This window comes from Quercus lobata, chromosome 8 (genome assembly GCF_001633185.2).
Source record: "Quercus lobata isolate SW786 chromosome 8, ValleyOak3.0 Primary Assembly, whole genome shotgun sequence".
NCBI lineage: Eukaryota > Viridiplantae > Streptophyta > Magnoliopsida > Fagales > Fagaceae > Quercus > Quercus lobata.
Genome location: NC_044911.1, coordinates 5,537,174 through 5,562,257, shown reverse-complemented (window position 1 = coordinate 5,562,257; position 25,084 = coordinate 5,537,174). Strand labels below are relative to the sequence as shown.

Below are 25,084 nucleotides of genomic sequence, written 5' to 3'. Positions count from 1 at the left end.
GATTATAGGTTTATATATATATTAGGGTATTTTTGTAATTTTAGGTACCGGGTTTTTAAACGGGTTTTTATACGGGTCGGGTCTCGGGTCAGGTCTGGATTTTTTTAATAAAACCCGGACCCGACCCGAACCCGTTTCGGGTTATTTTTTTAAAACCCATACCCGACCCTATTTCTAATCGGATCGGGTAAAACCCGGCCTATTAGGGTCGGACCGGACCGGGTATCCACGGGTCGGGCAAAAATTGCCATCCCTAGATAAAACTCAATTACCCTTATATGACAGTTTTAGATTCTAGTAGACGCAAAATGGAAAAAGAACAATTGGTCAATTTGGAAACATTAAGAGTTTATTCATGTTAGTAAACTCAAAATCTATTGTCAACAAGTAAGGGACTTGGAATTGAGTTTCTCCTACACAGAAAAGAATCTCATTAATTTTTTAATCTAATAATAAAGAGTAATTATGATAAAACAAAAAAGGAATGAGGAGTTAGGGCATATAATTTTTTATCATAGTTGAGTTGGGTGAATCATGCAATGCACCTCTCTCGATCCTTCCTTTCTCATACGACAATAAAGTCTCTCACCTTAATTTCAAGATCAAATTCATCATCAACTCCTTTGTGTCGACACAACAATATCAATAAGTATCTCGGCTTTTGAGATATAATTTTCATAACACTAATCAGATACAATAAAGTTTTATTGCATCACACTGAATTCTTAGAGACTCCCTACCTAGTATTGTTTTCACGTAGCTTTTAGTAACACCCTTGATCCTAGCTCCGAAATGTGCAAATTGGAGCAAGAATATGTTTGGAGGCAACAATTTTGAATGCACATTTGTAAAGCGGTTTCAAACAGTAATTTTTTAAAAGCATAACTTTATTTTTTATTTTATTTTTATAACCTTTTCAAATAGCCTTTTTTTTTTCTTTTTTCTTTTTTATTGAATAACCCTATTTTTATAAAGAGGAAAATATTCCAGACAGAAAATTAATTTATAACCTTAAAATATTTGGAAAGTTATAAAATTGTGCTGGAAGGTCCATACAGGGCACGCGATTTCCTCTTAAAAATTCCTTAAGGTTTGAGATCTACATTAGGACAACTTTTGAACACAAATGGTCTATTGACTCTACTCATTTAACATCGTATTACAAAGGATATATACTCCCTCCATCCCAAATTGTTTTGTTTAGTTAGAAAAACTCAATTATTTAAGGAAACATCATTAACTATTTTATCTCTTAAAAAAAAAAGATATAAATTTTCTAAATTACCCTTAAAAAGTTATAAATTTATCAAAAAATTATTTAAGAAAAAAAAAAAACATTTCTAGTATTAGCACCAATTGCCAAGCAATACTAGAAATTCTATAATTTGTAAACCTATATTCAAATCCAAATTCTATAGCCACCAAGCCTAATCCAGATTCAATCTTTAGCTTTAAATCAAATTTTAATACGGTAGATTAGAAACTCTACTGGTGGCAAAACAATAGCTTTAGTGGATTTCAAAATTTAGGTTTTTAATGTTTTTTAAATTAAAAAAAAAATGCTCCCATAAATAAATTAAGGGTATAAAGGGAATATTAATAAATTAATTGTGTCTTACTTTTCAAACAGAAAAAAATTTTGAGACATCCCAAAATGAAATACAAGCAGGGCCGGCTCAACAACTTTTGGGGCCTTAGGCGAAAATTTTAAATGGGACTTTTTTTATAATTAAATATTAATCAAATAATATATATATATATATATATATTGAATTTTTTTATTTAAAATCTATTTTTCTTGCTTTTTGAGATACAAAATTACTAATTAAGTTTTTATATTTAAGTTTCTCTAACATTTCTTTTTCAATTGATAATATTGTTTTTTTTTTTTTTTTGAGGAAGAATTGATAATATAGTTAATCCACTTAATCTTTCTTGTGACATAGTAGATCTTAAATAAGATTTTATTAATTTTAATTTTAAAAAACTTCTTTCTACAGATGCAACTGTAACAGGTATTGTTAGTAATATTCTATAAGCAATATATGCTTTTGGAAAAGAATCTAGTCTTTTTAAATAATTAAGTACATTAATTGGAGTATTTTCATCTATTTGCTCAACTTCTTTTAAAACTATTAGTTCTTAACATAAATCTGAGCCATCAATATCATAATAAACATCATGTTTGAGAAAACTTTCAAGATTAAATAAAACACAATTTATAATTAAAAATGATAATTTAACTAAAAATAAAATTTAAAGTATAGAACAACAGAACCTAGTTATTGCAATTTTTCTAAAACCGTGACCACTTTAAAGTTTAAATCTGCACAAATAAAAATTAATTTAATACATGGTTTAATAAATTTGTATCACTATAATACAAATAAGTTGATATGATATACATCAATTTATTAATTAGTATAAAATTTATAATAATAGATAAAGTGTCAAATAAAAAAAAAAAAAAGTGTGAGAAACCAACAGCTTGTACTCCACTACTCCTAAGTCCTATCATCCTATGCCTATGGCTAAGTTTTAAAGAAAAAACGTGTCCTACTTCTATCAATTATCATGGTAGAAAAGGGTACAAAGAGGGGGCTGCTGGGGCAGAAAAGCTATCGGTGACTATATTTATTTTTTCCTTTTTAATCTTTTGCATTTTAGGATGCAATGGGGCCTTTTTAATGCATTTTATTGACCAATATAAGTGCTTAAATTTTTTTTTAATTAAAATATATATATATATATATATTTTTTTTTTTTTACAAGTGGGGGCCTTCTTTTATTTGGGGGCCTTAGGCGATTGCATCAATTGCATCACCTATAGAGCCGGCCCTGAATACAAGCCAAACAATTTGAGACGGAGAGAGTATTAGTTACTAAAACGGGATTGCATGTTCATCATGCGCGCTAAGATTATAGTATAAAAATAATTGCCACAATATGTTGCCTTCTTTTTTTTACCCTCATACCTCGATATTCTAATATTCATTCTTTCTTTATCAAATCTTCTTCTTTTTTTTATTCTCAAAAAATATTCTTATTTTTTTAAAATGAAACTTTATCAAATCAAATGTTAGATTCCTCTCCAAAAAAGAAAAAAAAAATCAAACGCTAGGTTTTAAATCCTATTATCAAGTGTAAGGTTTTCATTTTCTTTTTCCTTTTTTTCTTTTTTTTGCCAAAAAAAAAAATCTTTATAAAAAACAAGTTGAGTGAAGTTACCAAAAACAAGGCTAAGTTTTCGCTCTCACTTTTTTAATAAGGAAAAAGTATAATTCCTTACCAATAATAATAAATAAATAATTCTAATTCCATGGAACAATGATAACAAGACCTACAAGTCTAACAATTCACATATTACTTTTAACTTTTGTGAAATATATCACGAGTCACAACTCACAACCTCTTACACCATGACCAAAACCAAAACCAAAATATCATTACTCTTTTCATATACTTATAGAAAATTAATACAGTATTTATTTAGAAAGACCAAACTTCATTCCAATTAACTAAATTAATAATTAATTTTACGGTGGGGTTCAAATTCTATCATATTTATCTAAATAAAAAAACATATAAATATAATTGAAAATTTTCATTTTCTTTATATTTTATCAATTCTTTCCTTATTGATTCCATTCTTAAGAGGCAAGTCTCCCCATTATTTTCCTTTCCTTCACATTGAGATCAAATCGTAAGACTTTTTTAGTCCCCAAAAAAAAAAAAAAAAAAATCATCAAAATTTTTAATTTGGCTGAAAATAATTGTGCTCACATGACATGGATATCCTAAAACCCATTAAGATTTAAGCATATAGCTTTTAACACTAAAAAACCCCCCAAGTCCACCCTATAGCTCCGTAGGTTTGCATTCTCCTGTGATCTTAGGCTTTGCATGGAATTATGAACACATGAGGGAACATGTGATTGGTCCAAGTTGGCTATTGCCCCTCATAACCATTCAATTCTCGTTAAGACATGTGAATCATGTGAAATCATCACTGGTTCCATGCATTTTCTACATCCTTTACGCTTCAATAATATTAAAAGAAAACAATAGCTAGGGAGCCAAAATTAAGCAGCAATTTAGCCCATGAGAGAACCATATACACATATATTGGTTATTACTAATTAATAAGACATTTTGTTCCATTGAATTTGCTTGAACCATGATATTTTTTTATTCTTTTCATGAGAAGAATTTGGACTCGAATTTAAATAAGTAAAAAAGATTTGGGGAACCAAAAATTATTGGCTTATAAATCTTCCGGGAAGATGAGGAAGCAAAATGAGTATAATCACTTAAGAGTAGCGTAAGTCACATCTTTCAACTTACCCATCTTAATGCATTCTAATTTTTTGACCACAAATAATGAACTAGTACACGTTTATCTTTAATTAATTAGTTGCCATTAATATTGGAAAGTGCATGGTAACATTGGATGAAGGGCTGCGAATGAAGTTTATCTACCAAATTCTTCATTATAATATCACATGAAACACATTCAAGAAGATTTTTCTTTCAATACTTTTGGGGTCAATTTGAATGGAAAATAAAATTTGACTAGATTTTAGGCATGTAGTTTAAATTTATCTACATTGCCATGAAGAAAAAAGGACTTGGTTGCATCTTTTAATTTGTTAAAAAAATTAAAATATTAGGATTAAAATACAATATGATACCATTAACATTTTCAAAGTAAGAAAGACTAACAAAGTGATCTTAATGCCGTCAAATATATAAAAATAAACTTCTTTTTATATTTTGTGAAGAAAAAGTCTTTGAACGCATTGAGGGTGAACACGAAGTTGTTAGTATATATTATAATGAGGAAAGCATGCTGATATAAACATGTTATCGTTTTTAATTTCTTTACTTATGCCTGTTGGCTAAAAGAAAGCAAAGTCAATTCGAAAAGTATAACTATATAAGCCGGCTGGTTCAACGTAATATTAGCCCGTTCTCATTCTGCCGACCTGGTCATGAAGATTTAGATAAACCCATCCATAGGTCATTTTCTATTATTTATTGTGCTTCCAAGATAAGATTACATCATATCTGCATATTATTCCACAGTATATATAAGAATTGTCATTTCTGTGTTTTTTTTTTTTTTTTTTTTTCTTCCCTTAAAATAAATTATCTCATTTAATTAACGTTATGTGCATCTTACCTTCCTTTTTCTTTTGGAAAATACATTAGTTACAAAAATGGATGAAGGATTTGATTCATTTGAAGGCAGCAGTTAAAGTTACAAAACTCTTGAAAAAATTATTTTTATTTTGTCTTAAAGCATTCGCATCAATTTATGCAAAAATTCATGTCTATTTTAGTATAAGAACTTGCTTTTTCTATTTTATATACTCATTTTTCAAAACATCTCACATCATATTATCTATTTTACACTACATTTCACCAAAATATCAATTTTTCTTGATTTTTTAAATTTTTTCTCTTTCTTCACACACAATAAGCACTGTCCACTCTATTCCTTCTTCTTCAAGATGCGTAAAGAATGAATAAACAACTAAATACAAAATGAAAAATGTCAATGTAAATTTATGCAGTTAATATAGCAAATTTGTAAATTTACACAATTATACACAAATATGAGCTATTTTTAGACAAAATTATGTAAATTTTACATTTTTTACTATTATACACGTGTGAATGCTTTTAGAGAATATATGAATATCGTTGTACCCAACGTTGACATCCCACTCCTAGCCCATGTGCTAGGTTAACAAAGCAACCACCTGATGTTGTTCAAATGGGGTATCAAAGTCCTCTAGAGAGGCATCTTATCCACCCCTACAACTACAAGGCATAACCTGGATACAGTTGGCCAGCATACTTGTATACCTTTGCTTTGAGAGAAAGTGAGAAGATCATTATAAAAGAAACATATAATATAGTAATGAACTCGTGATATCATTGATATGATTATAATTTTGCAATCAAACTTAATGTCCTTAATTGGATGCGTATATGTCAGTCATGATGGTCCTAGTTTTCGTTTGTTTGGTACCAACTACCAAGTTCAATATCCATATTACACTTAAAGACATTAAGATATCATATGAGGTGAGATAAAGGATAGAACCACGTATGGTAGAGATTGGGGTAGCCCCAGACAGGATCCCTCATCTTGCTGGCATCTTCCCTTGCAAGAAACACAAAAATAACCAAACTTAGTAGTTTGGGCTGACTTAACAGGGATTGACAAAAGACACTTTGATGGTTGAGTCAAAAGATGTGTTGGCTCTGGTTTTAAAGGCAGCATATAATTCTTTCTGGAGAAATTGAATACTTCCATCCGGTAGATGATCATGGCGTTTATGAAGGACGTATGCAATCCATCTTTTTCACGTGAATCCTACCTCCAAACCTTGCTCTTCAAAGTATTGGAAACTAGGTTGCACGGACACGCCATTTTTGGCGTCGTGTTAGTGTCCAACACATGTCGGACACCAGAACGGGTACTATGCGCTGGATTCCGGTGTCCAGTGATGTCTTTTTTTTTTTTTTTTTTTTTTTTTTTTTTTTTTGCATCTCCGACACAGCTCCAACGCATCCGACATGCCAGCAGTGAAAAAAAAATCACAAATTTTGACAGGTGGACTTACCAATACCATTGATTTTGTGATAACCCTAAAACAATAAAGCAAGTTTAGAGTCTCTTAAACTGAAATTTGAAACCACATCTTAAGTTCTTCTTAACCCACCCTCCCTCTGTCACTGCTGCTGCCCTCTGTCCCTCACCGGAGTTAGATCAGTGAGCTCCGATGTCAACGTCATGCCCTCTGTCCTTTGTCCCTTCTGATCTCTCTCTCTCTCTCTCTCTCTCTCGGCGTGGACAACAGGTCGGAGAGAGAAGGGTTTGGGGTTTTGGTTTAGGGAAAGGGAAAGGGGAGAGGAGTGAGTATGAATATTGGGTGTGAGGTTTGGTGGTGGGAGGAGGAGAGGGGTTCGGAGGAGGAGGTTGGATTGGGAGGTGATTAGAGTTAGAGGAGCCATTTTTCCTCTTTGGTTTCTCAGAGAAGTACAAATTTTTTGTATGAATGATTATCTCCTGATTCCCCTGGCTGAAGTGTCTAGTCTTGACTCTAAATAAAATTAGTTCTAATCGGCATATGCGTATCAAACAAGGCCTCAGTCTTCTGGGCCAAAAGTTAAAAAAGGAAGGAAAGGGAAATAGAAAAATACAGAACCCAATTAGAATACTCCAGTATACTTTGGGCTTGAGTGGTACGTTTGTCTCACTTCTATGTACGTTTGCATCTCTTTTAAGTTTAGCGTCAAACTTTTGAATTGAAAGTTTAAAACTTGTTATCCTTTTATGTTTTTAATTTGATGTTGAACTTGTTATCCTTTTATGGTTTGTACTCTAAACATTTTATGTGTATTATTGTATTACTTTGAGTGTAGTTTACTTATTTGTAGTTACTAGTTTTTACATAATTTAAATTCTAGACATAAACGTATTTCATGTCTAAAAATATTAAAAAATATGCCTAAATATAAAATTTAATTAATTATTTAACCGCCATGTCCCCGCTGTGTCATGTCCTTATTTTTCAAAAATTGCCGTATCCCTGTGTCCGTGTCGTGTCCGTGTCCGTGTCCGTGCAACATAGATTGGAAATAAGCTCATCTGGTCCACTAACGGGACATTTTTCAAGATGGTGCAACTTGAGCTACAGATAGGGGACAAGTTCAATTGCATCAAATACGATTGAAAGTGGATGAGGCACAATAAATGCTAATTAAATCTAAGTTGGTTTGCTAGTGGCTTAGGAGGCTCTTCTTTTGAGCCTATCTAATTAGGTATTGGTGTTTGTTGAAGCATACTTTGATGTAATGTAATGGGTAAAAGGACAGTTTGGTCGGGGGAACATGAGATAAGCCAAGATAGTGAGGGTCAAGTAGCAAGAATCAAACTGAGATTTTTCATACCAGTAAAGTATACTTAGTTGATCCAACCAAATAGCCTCCGTGACAAATTGTTAAGGCCTTACTCAAAGATCGAAGGAGCCCGAGCCCATGATCATATCTCACTCCAATCCCTCTTTTTTTTTTCTTTTTTTTTTAGAATCCTACGCTTAGAAGTTAGAACTTGAATTATAATATCAGCTCTATGTTGTCCATAACATCAATAATCCAAGACACTTTGTAGCTCAGATTTTATCATATCTACTTTTTTTTTTCAATCTAATAATTAAGCTATAAATTAGGAATAATCATTTCATCCCCTTGTTTGGAAGAGAGGATTTTAAGGACGATAGAAAGAGATGGGAGTGAGAAGGAAGACTAAAGTTTCCTATGTTGGAAGGAAAGAAGTGTGAAGGAATGGGGAAGTTCTCCACTGGGTCCACACTTACCAATCCTTTCATTCATGGAAGGAATGAAAAGGGAAAAATAGGATGGTGACTTCATTCCTCTCTCCCACTCTGTATGTGTGCGTGCATGCGTGTGTGTGGTGCATTATTTGTGGCGGAAAACGTTAGATTGTGGTGTGTGTGTGTGTGGTTTTCTTGAAATGGATACTAATATGGGTAAGGTGAGTTTTAGCCATGGAGGGCTAATAGTGCTAGTGACAAGTGAGTTGGTTTTTTGATAGCGGTGGCCACGGAGGGCAGCCTTTGAGACAACTTGTTTGGGAAAAAGATATAGGAAGAAATGGAATGTAAAGAAAATATCTTTTTTTCTTATTTGAGTTAAGAATATTATTTTCCATTTTCCTTGTTTGGGAGATTAATAGAAGGTTTACCTTATATGCCCAGTTTTCAATCTCTCAAAATTGGGAAGAATAAGAGGGAATTTAATGTGTTTTTTATTTATTTTAACATCATATCTTTTGAAAAATAAATCATTTTCCAGAAAGTATTTTCTAGAAAATTATCACATTTTCCTATATTTGATAGTGACCTTAAATTAAATTGGAAAACACCTTCTTGATTTCCCTAATTTAGATTCGCTTGAGATAAAGTTGTTTTCATTATTTAGCTTTGCGTGAGATAGAGCTGTTTTCCATAAAATTTTAGCGAAAAACAACTATATATGATGCTAAACTAAATAAGAGAAGTTAAGAAATAATTTTTCTTTAACCAATAATTTTTCTGATATTACCAAATACCGAAAATGCGAAAAAACTATTTTCACATAAGATTTTTTATTGAAACTAATAATGCATAAATGAATTTTTTAGGCGAAACTACAATATTGGTCCCTCAAGTTTACCCTATGTGTGCAATTGGTCCTTCAAGTTTGAAGCATATGCAATTAGTCCCTCAAGTTTGTAAAATGAGCAATATAAGTCATTTTACTAACTGCCATTAACGGTGTTACTTATATGACTAATAGACAATGACTTGACATTTTATTTTAATGATGTGGCATATTTTAATTAAAAAATTACAAATTAAAAGTATACATGAGAAACTTTTTTTACAACAGTACCAAATTAAAAAAAAAAAAAAAAAACTCTTTTTTTTTCTACCAATTGTAGATATATCAAAATTCGTGGGACCCACTAATATGAATTCTTTTCTTCTAAATGACACCTTTTTTTTTCCCCCTTTCCGGCTCTTGCACAAAACCCACTGATTGTCTTCTTCTTTCTTTTTCTTTTTCTTTCCTATCTCTCTTGCATGAACCTAGACACTGGTGGTCTAAGGTCTTCTTCATTTTTGAAGAACCATCTTGACGTGGAAGTGGAACTTGACGCTAAGGTCATTGTGGATGTGCTAACTACCAATCAGCATGTTGACCTTCCTTCGTCTCCCCTCATGGATGATTGTAAGTTCTTGGCTACCAGGTTCAATCACATTCAGTTCAAGCACTGTTACAGTGAATCAAACAAATGCGCTAATGGGCTTGCTAGGAAAGGTGCCACACAGACTGATGATTTTCTGGTCTATGATAACCCCCCTGTGGAGCTAGAGAGTAGCTTTAGTCATGATTTGAATGGATTGTATTCTATAAGACATTGTTCTTCTTCTGTGTTGTTTTCTTAGTTTTAATGAAATTCCTTTTTCTACCAAAAAAAAAAAAAAAAGTAATCTTCTTGTTTCAAATAAAATAAAACCTAGTTGAATTTAACCCCACCAACAAAACAAAATTCATAAAAATAGAATCTCAAACCCAGAAAACAAAACCCATTTGAGTTTAACCCTCACCCACAAAACACAAACCAAATCAAACATTTAAAGAAAATAAAAGAAAGAAACAACAAAAGAGAAGCAAAGATGCTGCGAAGTGCTATATGATACATGCCTTGTTTTTTTACTGCTATGCCTCTACTAGGATTCTATGGACTTTGTTTCATCCCGTGGAGTGTCTGCAAATGTTTAGCCATTTTAGTTTACTCTGTTTCTGTATTTTGTTGCAGTTCTGTGTAGTTGCTGTGTTAATATATGTCTTGTTAGTGTGTGTGTATCTTTATCAGCCCGGTTAGGCTATGAAGTTTGTGGTGTTGTAAGACATTTTAAATTGTATTTCTATTTACATTTAATAAAATCACAGTTTATGCTCCAAAAAAAAATGCTGGGCCCTATTTCTGTAATTTTAATTTGTAATTTTTTAATTAAAATATGCCACATCATTAAAATAAAGTGTCAAGTCATTGTCCGTTAGCCACATAAGTAACACCGTTAATAGCAGTTAGTAAAAAGACTTATATTGCTCATTTGGAAAACTTGAAGGACCAATTGCGCACATTTCAAACTTGAGGGACTAATTGCATACACATGGTAAACTTGAGGGACCAATATCGTAGTTTCGCCAATTTTTTAAGTACTAATAATACCATTATTTTTTTCTTAAATACCTATGCCCTTGTTTTTATTTTTTTTTAATTAAAGAAAGAACATAATAATACCGTCATAAAATGATTTATTAATTTTCATTCAACCCGAAAGAAAGATTACTTTTCATTCTATCCATTTCCTTTCAAACATCCAAATAAGATAGATGGATATTTAATATCCTTTATACTTAAATGGGTACAAATTGAGTGAGGTGGGTTTCGGCCGTAGTAGTAGGTTAATTATGAGACATAATTCTCATTCCAACCCTAATCCACAGGAGATCATAATTCTCTCTTCTTCTTTTTTTTCCTTTTTTTTTTGAGAAGATATCATAATTCTCTTATTTTAGGTGAGACATTAAAATTCTATATATTGCAAGATTTGAGATTTTTTTTTAAGTGATTCTTATTAGTCATCTGAAAACCTAAAATTTTGAAAATACCTATGATTTTTGAAATCTTGTCTCCTATTCTTGCCAACCAAATTGAGAAATATCACATATACTCTAATCATAATAAGCTAAAACAACAATTGAGAAAAAAATTATGTCCCTAAATTTATGATTACTAATTAGGCTAGCTAACATTTAATATAATGGTATACACTATTACTTGAGAGGAAGAATGAAATATTGATTAATATATATATATATATATATATTGTGAGGATGAGGATCCTGAATATGATTTAAATGGGGCAGTCAAGGTTATTCCCAAAGATGCAACTCGGACCTCGGAGACGAGCATTAGTTGTGTGAGACGCATGAAGTTAAAACATCAAAAAGGAAAGAAAGCAGACTTGGCACAAAAAACGAGAGGGATGAAGAAAGAAGGGTGTAGAAGTCATCTCTTCCACATTAAATGCAAGACAACCGCTCCCCTAACTACATTAATAAGGAAATGACCATGAACAATGATGACACAACTAATACTGCAGGGTAAAGTTTATTAGTATGTTCCAAATGAGACAAGAGTCTTAGGAGTAAAATATCAGCCCTCCAAGTGTAAGATTAAGATGATTTGTGGCTGGATATAAAAGAAAAAGGAAGATCCATATCTGAGGGAGGAGAAAAGGAGGGAGAAAAAAGAACTTGATAGCCTAGAACTTGAACATTTGTATAAGTCAGAAAAAAAAAATATATATATATATATATATCAAAATATACCTTCCTTGGACTTGACCGAGGACTGTTTTTCTTTTCAAACTTGCTTGTCTTAATCATTTTATTTGCTCTCTATCCCATTGTGATTAACATTTAGCTCATTGAACGTTCAATATCCAACCCACTCTCTAACAAATATATTGTTGTGGGCTTATTAGGCCGTGGATCAAATTGGGTCTATATATAAATATATATATATATATATATTGGGAAGGAGAAATATGAAATAATTAGTTTTTTTTTTTTTTTCCTGAATAGTCTTGAACGCAAACTTAGCTTGCCCCCTATTCATTTTTTCATTCATCCAAAAAAAAAAAAAATGCTACGTCCACAACATTTTTACAATAAATCAAAAGTGATTAATTATTATTGATTCAAATTTGAATCTAAGACTAAGATTACTTTTTTACCCAATAATAACAACCAATAACAACCTATTACTTTAAATATGTTGTAAAAATATTGAGAATATATCATTTCTCCCAAAAAAAAAAAAAAAATTAGTCCTGAAATTATTGTTGGGAAAAGGCAAGTGTGGCCGTAGAATCATCTTTCTTTCTTCCTAGGCCTTGCTAATTGGACATGATATTGGCCTGTTTAAAACATCTGGACTGGGCTTACACATTTTAAAAACCGAACCATTTCAGTTTCTACAAACGCCATATAAACCCAAGCCTTTTCAAACACAAACAAATCTCCCACACCTTAAAATCGATGTTTTACAGCCCGATTTATCACAAGCAAACTCCTTAAATTAAACGAACCGTGCATTACTTTTCAAAAAAAAAAAAAAAAAAAGGAACCGTGCATTATGAAAGACAAAACGTCGTTTTAAAGATCACAATTCTTCTATGTACCTTAAAACCGCTATCTTAAAACACGTGTTCTCAGAAACAGAGCAAACTTCACCCCCATCGTAAAACAGTAACACAAACACAAAATCAACAGGGTCTTGGAACTTTGTCTTCAATCAGAAACCTTGAATCCCGTTATACCAATCTTCCCAAAAAAAAAACCCAAATTTTTGTTCTAATCATGGCAACGCTGAAGACAATCTCAGCAGCTCTGAAACTCATAGACTCAAAGAAAGAGAACCTCAAAAAGGCCTTCGATGACCTCCAATCCCACTCTTCCCTCCTCTCCTCTTTCTCTCTCACATGGTCAGAACTTGATTCCCACTTCACCTCCCTCCAAAACTCGCTCAATCAACGATTCCAACACCTCGAATCGCTCGAGTTGCAAAAACAGTTGCAAAAACAGGCCGAGTCAACTCAGCCAAACCCTTCAGCTGACCCATCAAGCTCACAAGCGCCAAACGCACAAACCACCCCAAAGGTCCCTCCTTTTTCATCAAAAACTCCGACCCAGATGACCAAAACCCGGGTTGACCAGGATGGTGACGTGGGTTCGGGTCAAATAGTTAAGCCTAGGCCCGAGTTAAAGGCTTTTTGTGAGAATATGGATGGGTTGGGGTTGAGGAAGTTCTTAATTGAGTACCCAAATGGGCCAAATGAGAGAAAAACAATCAGGGATGAGCTCCCTGGTGCATTGCTATGTGCTCCGGACCCGGCTGCATTGGTTTTGGATGCAATGGATTGGTTTTATAAGGATAATAGTGTGAATTTGAAGAATAAGAATAATAAAGATTGGGAATTGGGTGGCTCAAAGAGGTGTTGTGTGCTTTTGTTGGAGGAACTTATGAAGATTAAGGCCAATGTGAGTGAGGAAGTGAGGGAGAGAGCCAAGGAGTTGGCTCTGAAGTGGATAGGGAAGGAGAGAAACATTGAGATGCACACGTTTGAGGTGCTGGGGTTGCTGCATTTGGTGGCGGCCTATGGGTTGCGGTCCGTCTTCGATGAGGATGACCTTGTGGATTATCTTGTTATCATTGCGCAGTATCGGCAGTCTGCAGTGTTATGCAAAGTTTTTGGTTTGGGGGATAAAGCTGCCGGTAAGCTGATTAAATTGTGGTTTTGCTTTAATGTTGTGTGCTGCTTGTTATGTAGAATGTCTTAGCTGATTGTGTTTGATGTTTTATCTTTCTATTATCATACTTGTAATGTGTGTATGTCTATGGTACATTGATCATAATGTCAACATAAACAAGAATTTTCGGTTCTGTATCGACTTTTATTAGTTAGCGGAGGCCTGTCAAATACAGGTGGTTTTTCAGTCTTAAATTTGCCAATATAGGCCCTGCAACAGAACCTTTAGTGTAAGTTGTTGCCAGGTACCAAGTACTGACGGCCATGATGGGGCAAGGCCAAGTCTTGATATTATAGTAAGAAGTTAAATGTAGTGGAATATTTCAAAAATTCCACTTAGAATAATCTTTCTAACATAAATAATTAGTTATCCTGATTAAGAGAAAGGAAAGTATAAAACTTGAATTTCTAACATTAAATTTGAATTGGGAACTTGGTGACAGAATGGAATAATGCAAGCTGTTGTTTATGTTTAGAAAGGCTAATTGAAAATCATGGGCATGGTACCCTCTAGCCCTCTCAAAGCCGTAGAAATAATGGAGATTAAAAAGGCACGAAGAGAATATTGAGAGCCCATTTTGTCTTATTAATCACACAGCATCTCAAGAAGATTTAATGTATTCAGTAGAAAGCAGTTGGACCTTGGTGCGATGGCAGGTGTCCTCCAGCCAAGTGATGTGTTGTGGGTTTGAGTCTAGGAATTAGCCTCTCCAAAATTGGGAGTAAGGATGCTTACCAACTACCTGTCTACCTCTCCTAATACCTGCTCTGCAGTGAGTATGACCTTTTTATTGGGTTCAAAGGAAGTATAGAAGGAGAGATTAGGTTTCTGGAATTGTTGTAATATTGTCTTGTTTAGCATATACTTGATTCATGTCAGCATTGCTATGCATGTGTGAACTTCTTTTGAGGCAGGGTTTACAAATCGCTGTTAAGCTTTTCAAAGCTTTACAATATTTGATCACAGGAGGATCACTGTCTTGGATGTAAACTGTCATATGGAGAATTTTGGTGCCTGCTCTTGGGTAATCTGAAGTAAAATTCAAATGATTTTATTTTTTGGTGCTCTGCAGATCTCATTCAGAAACTTGTAAGTAAGGGAAAGCAACTTCAGGCTGTCAAATTTATTTTTGAATTTGAGCTGACTGAAAAGTTTCCACCAGTCCCCCTCTTGAAAGCCCATTTAGAGGATGCCAAGAAGGCTGCTAGGAAAGTTGTCAACGACGGAAATCATTCTCGCAAGTCATTGGTAATTTTCCACTGCCTTGCATGATTTCCATTATACCATGTGTAATTCAAAATCAAATGTCCTGCGGATATACTTACTAAGTTTCTTACAGAATGAGGGCATAGCCAAAGAAGTGGGTGCATTGAAGTCAGTTATTAAAGTTATTGAAGACCACAATCTTGATTCTGAGTATCCACGGGCAGACCTTGAAGGGCTTATCGAGAAGCTGCAGAAGCGGGCAGAAAACATCAAAAAACCTGCAGCAGCTCCTCCTGCCAAATCTTATCAGCCACAGCAGCACCGGCACCAGCAGCAGCAACAGAGTGGAAACAAGCGTCCTCGAATGGATTCTCCAGTTAGTCCTGCAGCAGCACCAATAAATGTTGGTGGCATGAATTCAACAATTCCCCAATATCAACAATCTCATCTACAGTCAGCAGGTTTGTTGCCAGAGCATCCAGCTTCATATGGGAGCTTGTCAGCTGTGCCCTATGGCATGGTGGGCCAGAGTCCTACTGTTGCCCCTTACATGGGCCCATCAGCTGGGTTGTATGGTTATCCAGGAGCCCCTGTGGGTTTTTCTGGGGACCCAAGCCCTTCTAGTTCCCATCTATACTCATCAGAACCATATGTGCCATCTGATTATTATGTTAGGCCAACTGCCTATGATGGATATGGTGTGCCACCCCAATACCATCCATCATACTATCATAAGTAAATTGATGCACTCTGTCTTTGTGATAGTATACTTTTGGATGGTATAGTAGCTTTCACATTGCAGTGCTGGTTATCGGAAAGCATAGCTTGCTTTTTTGATCACCTGATTGTAGTACAGCAACTAGATACAGTGATTAAGGATTGTGAGATTTTCTAGCGTCACATTCTTAATTACTTAAATTATTTTTAACAGGGTCTTTAGGTCAATTATTTGGTTCTCAGTCAATTTTGAATTCTTTACAGGTGGCATTTTGAAAGCGGGAATTATCATTTTTTTTTATTAGCAGTTTTTGGTTCAGGACCGTCATAGATGAGTCAAGGTTCTCGTATGGACATTTGAAAAAAAAACGCATTGTCCATAAAAGAGCATAAAACGTATATGTTTTAGCTTTTTTTCATATTCTCCCCCTTAGCCTATCTGGAGCAAATGGAACAGCTCATTTGGGCATGCTGTGCATTGAAATCCTGGGACTCTGCCCCAGAAAAGGTTCTCTTATGGACCATTTGGATTGAGGGGGAGTGGAGGAAAGTAGAGTAGGTTGGCTGGAAAATAGGAGAGTAGAGTAGAGTGGCTGAAAAATAGCCTATTTTCCAGCCAACTCTACTCTACTCCCCTTCCCCCCTCTTCCTCAATCCAAATAGGCCCTTATGTCTCCTACTTATGTCTCCTATAAATAAAGACGGAAGTGCAAATTACAACCCCAGAGTTAGGGGTCATTTTGATTGTGGTCACCCATGTTTGAAAATTTTGATTGTGGTCACCCATGTCCTTAATGTTTGAGATCCTTCCCAATTTTCTCCTTCTGGCTGTCTGTTAACTATGTGGCCGTTGAATGCCAATTAAGCATGCCAGTCCTATAGCTGGTCCAATTTAATAAACCACATCATTTAACAAGTCATGTCAATAAATGAAAAACAAAAAGTGTTTTAACGTTAACAGAGAAAGAAGAAAAACTAAAAAAATATGAAAAATTAGATCTCTCTCTCTCTCTCTCTGAGTGTGTGTTGGCAATGACGGCGGCAATCAAGGCACGGCTGTGGATATATAATCATGTAGGGGGAAAGCACCAGCTAGGGACAGACAAGCTCGATTATGCAAGGCTGAGGATTGTGGCTATAAGGTCAGGGATATGGAGTATGGGAATTCAACACTAGGATCAAGAGGCTACTCAGGCCTTAAAAGTGCTTAAATATGTTGCTGGGTCTGGTTTTAGGGAGGTGTAATTGGGTTTATTTGTGGTTTATCAAAGATTGTTGGGTGCTGCTCTGTCTTTCCTTGTTTGCTAGCATCAACAATTTATTTTCAGTTTATTTTTTATTGGTACTGGACTTTGGTTTATTAGTTTTGTTAACGAGTCCATCTGTGGCTGTGGTTTTCCTTGTCACCACTTGACAGATTCTGCATCCCACTGTGTGCGCGTAAAGCAAATTATGGTTCTTGTATTTGGCAGTAGCCATTGTCATTTGTTTTTAAATTTCTATTCCCTTAATCCTTTGGGAGAATGATACTCACTTGAATTGGGTTGCTAGGAATATCATTAATCTTATTATTCCACATGTTCTCGTTAAGGTTAGTGCACGTGCACATGTAACATATTATTCAGGTATGTGTATTCTATAAAACATGTGCCTAATTAGTGAGACATGTGTGGCCAATTTGAATAAGGAATGGGTTGTATAAATGCTAAATAGATGAATGTAACCATCATTTGGGATAATGAAGAAGAATGCTCCTTTTGATGCTTATTTCATTGTTAATTTCTCTGTAGTTTTTCTCTTTCTTTGGAGTTAAGAGACTCTCAAAGCTGTCTTATTCTTGGAAGTGGTGACTCTCTCGAATTTCAGTCACATTTTGCATGCAATCAATTCATTAGTTCAATCACCAATTCTGTTGAAGAACCCTACCCAACCAAAACCCTAAAGCAAACCTAACACTTTCTCAATCATCTCTAACCCTAAAAGCATCACTAAACACCAAATCCACCTTAATCTCATGGTCATACCGAACCATAAGAGCGTTAGACACCAAAATCTAGCATCCAAATAAAGAAACAACTTGAATAACCTTTAGAACCCTAACCTTAATTGTGTTCCTATCAGCTCAAGATCACTCTTCGTTCAAAATCCAGCATTAGACACCACAATTGGTGATGCTATGTGTGTTAGTGGCCTTGTCAAGCAGTAACCCCATCTCAATTCAGCCACCTCTATCCAAGCCACGTGTAATTGGCCGGTCAACTCAGGGCTGTGAGTGGGTTGGTGGTTTAAGATCTAATGTGTCTGAAGTCCAACATTAATTAGACACCACAATTGGCGATGGTATGTGGGTTAGTGGCCTTGTTGAGCCCTAAGGTGCACGCATGCGTGTTTGTGTATGTATGTATGCATGCACGCCAACTCGTGTGTGTGTGTATGTATTTTTTTTATTTGATTTTTTTTGGTAATGTTAATAAGTTATTTTATCTGTTGACTTGTATTTTTAAATGTTGTGCCATATTTTGATTGGCAAAACTATAGACGTAGCATACTTAGTTGGCATGTAACATCCCATGATTAACAAGAATGGATGGGATGGAGAAATAAAAAACGATTAAAAAAAATGTCAAACATCAAGGACCATATTCAAATTCTTTAAAAGTAAGGTATCAAAATCAAATTGACCCCACATTTTGAGAGTGTAATTTGCATTTTAATGATAATTAAAAATGGGACAGAGTTTGAGGCTACTCATCTTTGTACAACATCCGTACTTACCAAAAAAAAAAAAAACAAAGTGAAAGGCAAAATGGTACAACATCAGCACTTAAGTGCTGCGTAAACCAAAATGGCACTTTTATCTTATGACTCTACTCAATTTTTATTGTGGCTTACCCTTAATTCAGGGTCGACCCAAGGCCTAGGCCTAAGGCCTCCACCACAAAAAATATTTTCCCTTTACAATAATGCCCTTCATCCCATTTACAAAAAAGGCCCCATCCCATTGTTAAAGGCCTAAAATTTTATAAAAGATATGATTTTTTTTTAAATAGTTGTGCATTTTTAATTATTAGTGATGTTAGGGAATTTTACTATAGATTTATAAATTGACATGTTACTAATCATAAAAAAAAAATATTTTAAATATTCATCAAGTACATTATTGAAGCTCATCATCCACAGTTATTGTCATATTATATTGTGAACATTTTGTAATACCTTTAGTATTTTCCTTTTTTATTTCTAACAATGCTTTAAAAAAAAATTACAAATGTGTTAGATTATCAATGATGATTAATCTCCCTTAATAGTATGAAACTTTAATATTTGTAAACTAATCTGCTACAAAGCCACACATCAATTAATATCATAGATTATATATTAGATTATAAATGTAATTAATTATGTATCGTCATATATCCAAGATAAATTAATTTTCTTTTAAAAAAATAATATTTTTTTTTCTTTTTGTTAAATTTATGTTTCAACTATGATATTCAATTCTCTATATGAAATTAACCTTAGTTTTAGTTAGTATTATTCATTAAATTATTTATTTAATACATCAAAATAACCTCAATTTGATTAACATTAAATGGTTTTATTTAATTAATATATACATATAAAAGGCCCCACATAAATCTTTTGCCTTAAGCCCCAAATTGGGCTAACCCTGCCTTAATTAGGAAGTGGAAGGCAATTTCGGCTGTGAGGAAATCCCTCAACTTTGTGCACATTCATCCAAACGATTGTTTGTGCCTAATGGAACTATTATTTTAGCAAAAAGCAAAATTATAATATTTTTTCTAATACCTCCCAATCCTTTTTTTTTTTTTTCACCTTCTCTTTTATAAGGGTGTGTTTGTTTTGGGTGAAAATCATTTCCGGAAATGCTTTTCCGAAAATGCAGGTGTTTGGTTGGTCCAGAAAATAGAATTTTCCGGAAATCAATTTCAGTTGACCAAAAAAAATAGGCTTTGACCATGGAAATGAATTTTCGTCCCTATTTTCACTTCAAATGAATTCCGGAGAGAGAGAGAGAGAGAGAGAGAGAGAGAGGAAGAAGAGGACCCGAGCTCCAGTCCAGTCCGACGATCACCGGCAAACCCGAAGCTCCAGTCCGCACTGATCGCACTCACCAGTTGATCTCGCGAGCTAGTCTGACGATCGCACCGCGTCGCTCGATCTCATGAGCTCCAGTCCGACGATTGCACCGCACCACTCGATCTCGCGAGCTCCAGTCCGACAATCGCATCGCTTCGCTCACACCGCAACCATCGCACCTTCGATCTCGCCTTCGACCCACTGATCTTCGACCCACCGATCTCTCTCTCTCTCTCTCTATGATTTTGATTTTTGTTGTTGTGGTGGTGGTGTGGTGGTGGTTGTGGCTTTTGATTGTCGGAGCTTGTTGTCGTGGGTTGAATTGCCGTGTGAAAAATTTGTAGGAAAATAGCATTTTCAACTATACAACCAAACACCAGAAAATATTTTTCACAACATTTTCTGAAATACAACCAAACACTTAAAAATATTTTCCTTTCCGGAAAATAGCATTTCTGGAAAATAAGTATTTTCCAGAAAATCACTTACATGAAACAAACACAACCTAAATCTATGGAACTATTCTAGAAATCTCTTAATTTCTGAAACTATACATATATTTCTGACTTCTTTTCTCCATTCGGCTGGTAATTGTATTTGCCTTTTGGAGCTTTTCTTGCATCCAATGCAACTATGCAAGTCAATCTTTTCCAGCATTTTGTGACTATGCATCACTTTCTGATTTAGTTTTTAGGCTTAATTGGGAGGGTCTTTCTACTCCTTTAGTGTTGAACTTTAGGGTCCGTTTAGTTGGAGGAGTGGAAAAGTGAGAGAATAGAAAAGATTTGGTTTTCCCCCATGTGTATTTGGTTGAAGAGGTGGAAAAGTGGAAGGATGGAAAACTTTTTTATTTGGTTGGAGAGAAAAAGGGGAGGATGGAAATTTTAGTTTATACAAATTGATTATTATGTCCTTGTTATATAATGGTGGGAAAGTGAGGGATAAGTGAGTATAATAAAGTTGGGGTATTTGTGTAAAACATATTTTTCATCACTTTTCTCTCCTCATTTTCCTCCCAATTTGGGAGGATAAAAAAAGTGAACCTAGGAGGGAAAACTTTTTCTCCTATTTTTTGTCTCTTCTATTTTCTTTCCTCAACCAAACAGTGGAAAACAACATTTTTCATCCTATTTTCCTTTCCCTATTTTCCATCCTCCCTATTTTCACCCCAACCAAACACACCCTTAGACTCTATTTATGATGTGTATTTTTCTCGGTGATTTGTACATTAAATATTGCTCACTATTGGATTGGAATGTAATTAGTGTAGAGTGTTGTCATAAACCATTAGCTCAAACCAAGTTTTTTTGTTTAGTTGCATTGTCAAAATCTGTGGCAACATGAATCTCAAATGTGAGATTTATGTGACTTTTAACCTAGGGCTTACCACATTTATCTTCTTCAGTTCAAATGATCTTGGATCTGTATTAGCTTCTTCTTTTTTTCTTTTTTTCTTTTTTTTTTCTTTTTTTTTCAGGGGAGGGGGTTTGAAATTTTTTGGAACTATTCAGTGGTAGGCGGGTAACATCCATTTTAATTATATAACGTACCCGTTCACCACCAAAAAAAAATTACATGATATAGTTAATAGTAAACATGCCCAGTGTTATATGAAGTTATGAACCAGAGATAGAGATGAAAATTTGTTTTTTTAGGGTCCGTTTGGATTGAGCTTATTGTTGCTAAAACTGAAAACTGAAAACTGAAAACTGAAAATACTGTAGCAAAATAATTTTTAAATGTGTAAATAGTGTCGTGGGACCCATAAATAGTACATGAACAGTGCGTAAACAGTGCATGAATAGTATTTTTTGTCCCCTGCACAGTGCTTTTACTGTTCACGTGCAGAGGAAAAAAAAAAAAAAAAAAAAAAAAAAAGGTAGGAAAACGTAGAGCTGAAACGCAAGTTTCAGCTCTACCCAAACGGGCACTTAGTTTCTATCTCTTTGAACAACACCTTTATGAGATAGGGATGAAAAACTGTCCTCTAAGTGTATGTTTGGTTTCCACTTAAAGTGCGTTGCGTTTCTGAATTGCGTTTCTGCTTTTTTTTTTTTTTTTTTTTTTTTTTTTTTTTTTCACGCGTTTTCATTTGAGTATTGCGGTTACTGTTCAATGAACAGTAACCGCAATTGTTGACTTTTGCAGTGAACAGTGCATATATGCACTGTTCACGGACCCACAAATTACACTTTTTATCAACTTTTTCATTAAAAATGGGTCCCACGGTACGATTCACACATTTAAAAATTATTTTGCTACAGTATTTTCAGTTTTCAGTTTTAAGTTTCAGCAAAATAAGTTCTATCCAAACAGACCCTAAGTTTCTCAACAACGCTTATTATTTTTGGCCATAGGAGAGAGGAAGGAGAGGCTACACTAGATGCTAGAGTGGTTAGAGACTTAAAGTTGGAACTTTGTTTATTAGATACAAATTGAATGGAGGCAAGCTGGTTGGTGAGGGAATTATTTGGTCCATGACCATTAGCCGCCTACAGTTAACTGCTGCAATCATTAATTTTTCTGCATGACAGTTTAGACTTTAGAGCCATGGCAGGAGACAACTTCTGGATTGCACCATTAATAAGTCTTACTTCATTATCTGCAGAAACCACCCAATTGGAGAAACATTATGAACACGTGCTCTGCATGGTCGAATATGTTAGGATCAGCTGAAGTTTGAAGTTTGAACTTTAGCTATTACTATTTACTATACAAAAAATGAGCCTATAGAAGAAATGGTATTGGCAAGAATAATTGAACCTATCAAAAACCCAAGTGAGAGAAAAGAAATTTGGAAAGGTTTTGAGTGGGATGCCTAGACTGTGTGTGAACTTGTAGTTCATGTTTTGAGTTTTTGGTTCTTTGTATCTTGTTAGTGAGTGTGGTACCGTTCTGGTTCTGGCCTTCTTAATCTTGTTCATTGGAAGTTGGAACTGTAAGGGATGTTAAAGTCTTAAAGATGATGTTTGGTCATTTTACTTATGGTTCAAACTAAAGTGGGAAAAAGTAGTATTAGTTACAATAATTGAACCTTAGGAAAAACCCAAGTGAGAGAAGATATTTGGCAAGGCATTGAGTGAGATGCCTAGAGGGCCTACTGTGAAGATTGCACTTTCTACTCAAACTTTGGTTCTCTGTATCTTGTTGATGGGTGTGGTACAACTTCTTAATCTAGTTTTTTGGAACTGTAAGCGATGTCAATTAAAGATAATGATTGAGAATTTCACGTATGGATCAAACTGAAGTTGAAAAAAGTAGTATTAGTGACAATAATTGAAACTAACAAAATCCCATATGAGAGAAAAAGAAATTTGGCAAGGTATTCAGTGAGATGCCTAGAGGCCCTACTGTGTGAAGCTTGCAGTTGATGCTTGATACTCAATACTTTGTTTCTTTGTATCTTATTGTGTGGTACAACTTCTTAATCTTGTTCATTTGGAACTGTAACTCTGTAAGGGACTGTTTCAGATAACGTTTTTGAGCAGTTTACTTATGGATCAAACTAAACTGGAAACTTGTGGCTGCAAGCAGACATGAACCAAAAAAAGATTCTTATTTTAGCTGGATTTGGTGAGAGATCCTGATGTTCCAGCCGTTACAGGGTTCCAAGTTGCATTCTACATTTGGTGAATTACCTCATCTCAGTTAGAATTTCCCTTCAATATCATTTCCAATGGTTAAAATTTCCCTTCAAATCTTGTCATGTTAGCATGTCAAGAATTATGATGTACTATTAATCTTCAACTCTATTTATTGCTTCTAATGTACCAAACCAAAAATCTAGCTCTAATTAATTATCTTCTTAAGCATATTTGATATGATGTTTCAAGCTTTATAATCAATTAACAACTAGTTAACTAACCACTGCACACCCTTGATGCGATGGTCACTCCACAAGGTCACTCCACAAGTATAAGTGTTTGTGGGGTATGGGGGTAAAAGCCGAGGTTCAAGTCTTTAGAAGGGAACTTCACACACATATACACATAGATTAGGCTAGAATAAAATTTCTATCTTGTATTCAAAATAAAAAATAAAAAAATAAAAAAAAACAAACAAACAAACAAAGTACTAGTTAACTAAGATAATCTCTCAAAACGTCTTTGAAAAGGGAAAACGATGCTTAAATATATACCATGCTAATTTGATGTGATTTAATCATTGAACATGATTGAGACATGAATTTTTCTAATTAAATGTTCATAAAGTAATATCAGGGCAGTTCCCAAATTTGCAATTGGGTTATCATTAGTTACAATGAGACTAGATAACTATAAATTGCTCAAACTCAACTTCATTTATCTTATGGCTAATTAATCCGCATAATAAAAGTTGACTTGTTACCTATGAATCCACAAGTTAATCTGCCCAAATCATCCAAAAATGACTTTCTTTGGCTACCTAATTTGTTCACCTATTAGCCCCCATTGGAGAGGGTACTTGAGTTTGGGACTCTGGTAATAATATGGTGGATTGTACTTGTTGATTGTGAGGCTCTACCCTATGCTTGAGTTTACCATGCCAATAAAAAAAAAAAAAAAGTCAAAAAGTAATAATTAAAAAAAGGAAGTAAAACTGTAAAAGAGAAAACGGGGTTGGCTGTTTGACCTTGTAATAAATAGAAGTAAAACTGTAAATGGTACTCTTTGTGTTTTATTTTGTTTGTCCACTATACATAATACATAATACAACTATTTTAAAGTGACATCTTTTAAGACATATATTTTGTATAAAACTTATTAATTTTAGAATTATAGTTAAATTTAAATTTAATAAAGTAGATAGAAAAAAATGGTAAGTTAAGAGAATTAGGCATCATTACATTTCAATCCAGGATAGAACCACAAAAACTCAACCACCGCCCATATGCTTCTCTCATAATTGCATTGAATCTTTCTTAACAAAAACATAATCATCTATTCAATTTCAGTATCAATCAAAATACATATACATATACACATGCATAAATCTCACGTGGAAGAATATGAAGTTTAGTCATGTGACACATTGTTTGATAACTCTTTCATTTGGTCTATTACATCGTCTTTTAATTAGTGTCATGTGTCACTCTTCTTTGAAAGTATAAATGCTT

General features: G+C 34.1%; 1 protein-coding gene across 2 annotated transcripts; it reads left to right on the top strand.

Annotated features, from left to right (window-relative positions):
• The first annotated feature begins 12,849 nt into the window (after window positions 1-12,849).
• LOC115957521 (truncated FRIGIDA-like protein 1) lies at window positions 12,850-17,653 on the top strand. Of its 2 annotated transcripts, XM_031075788.1 has the most exons (4): window positions 12,850-13,930; window positions 15,038-15,213; window positions 15,305-15,632; window positions 16,153-17,653. In XM_031075788.1, the coding sequence occupies exons 1-4, from the start codon at window positions 13,015-13,017 to the stop codon at window positions 16,191-16,193; spliced, it is 1,461 nt and encodes a 486-aa protein (XP_030931648.1). In that variant the 5' UTR covers window positions 12,850-13,014; the 3' UTR covers window positions 16,194-17,653. The 2 variants fall into 2 exon arrangements, with proteins under 2 accessions (XP_030931648.1, XP_030931647.1); XM_031075787.1 differs by lacking the exon at window positions 16,153-17,653 and having other exon boundaries at window positions 15,305-16,123.
• Window positions 17,654-25,084: the final 7,431 nt, after the last annotated feature.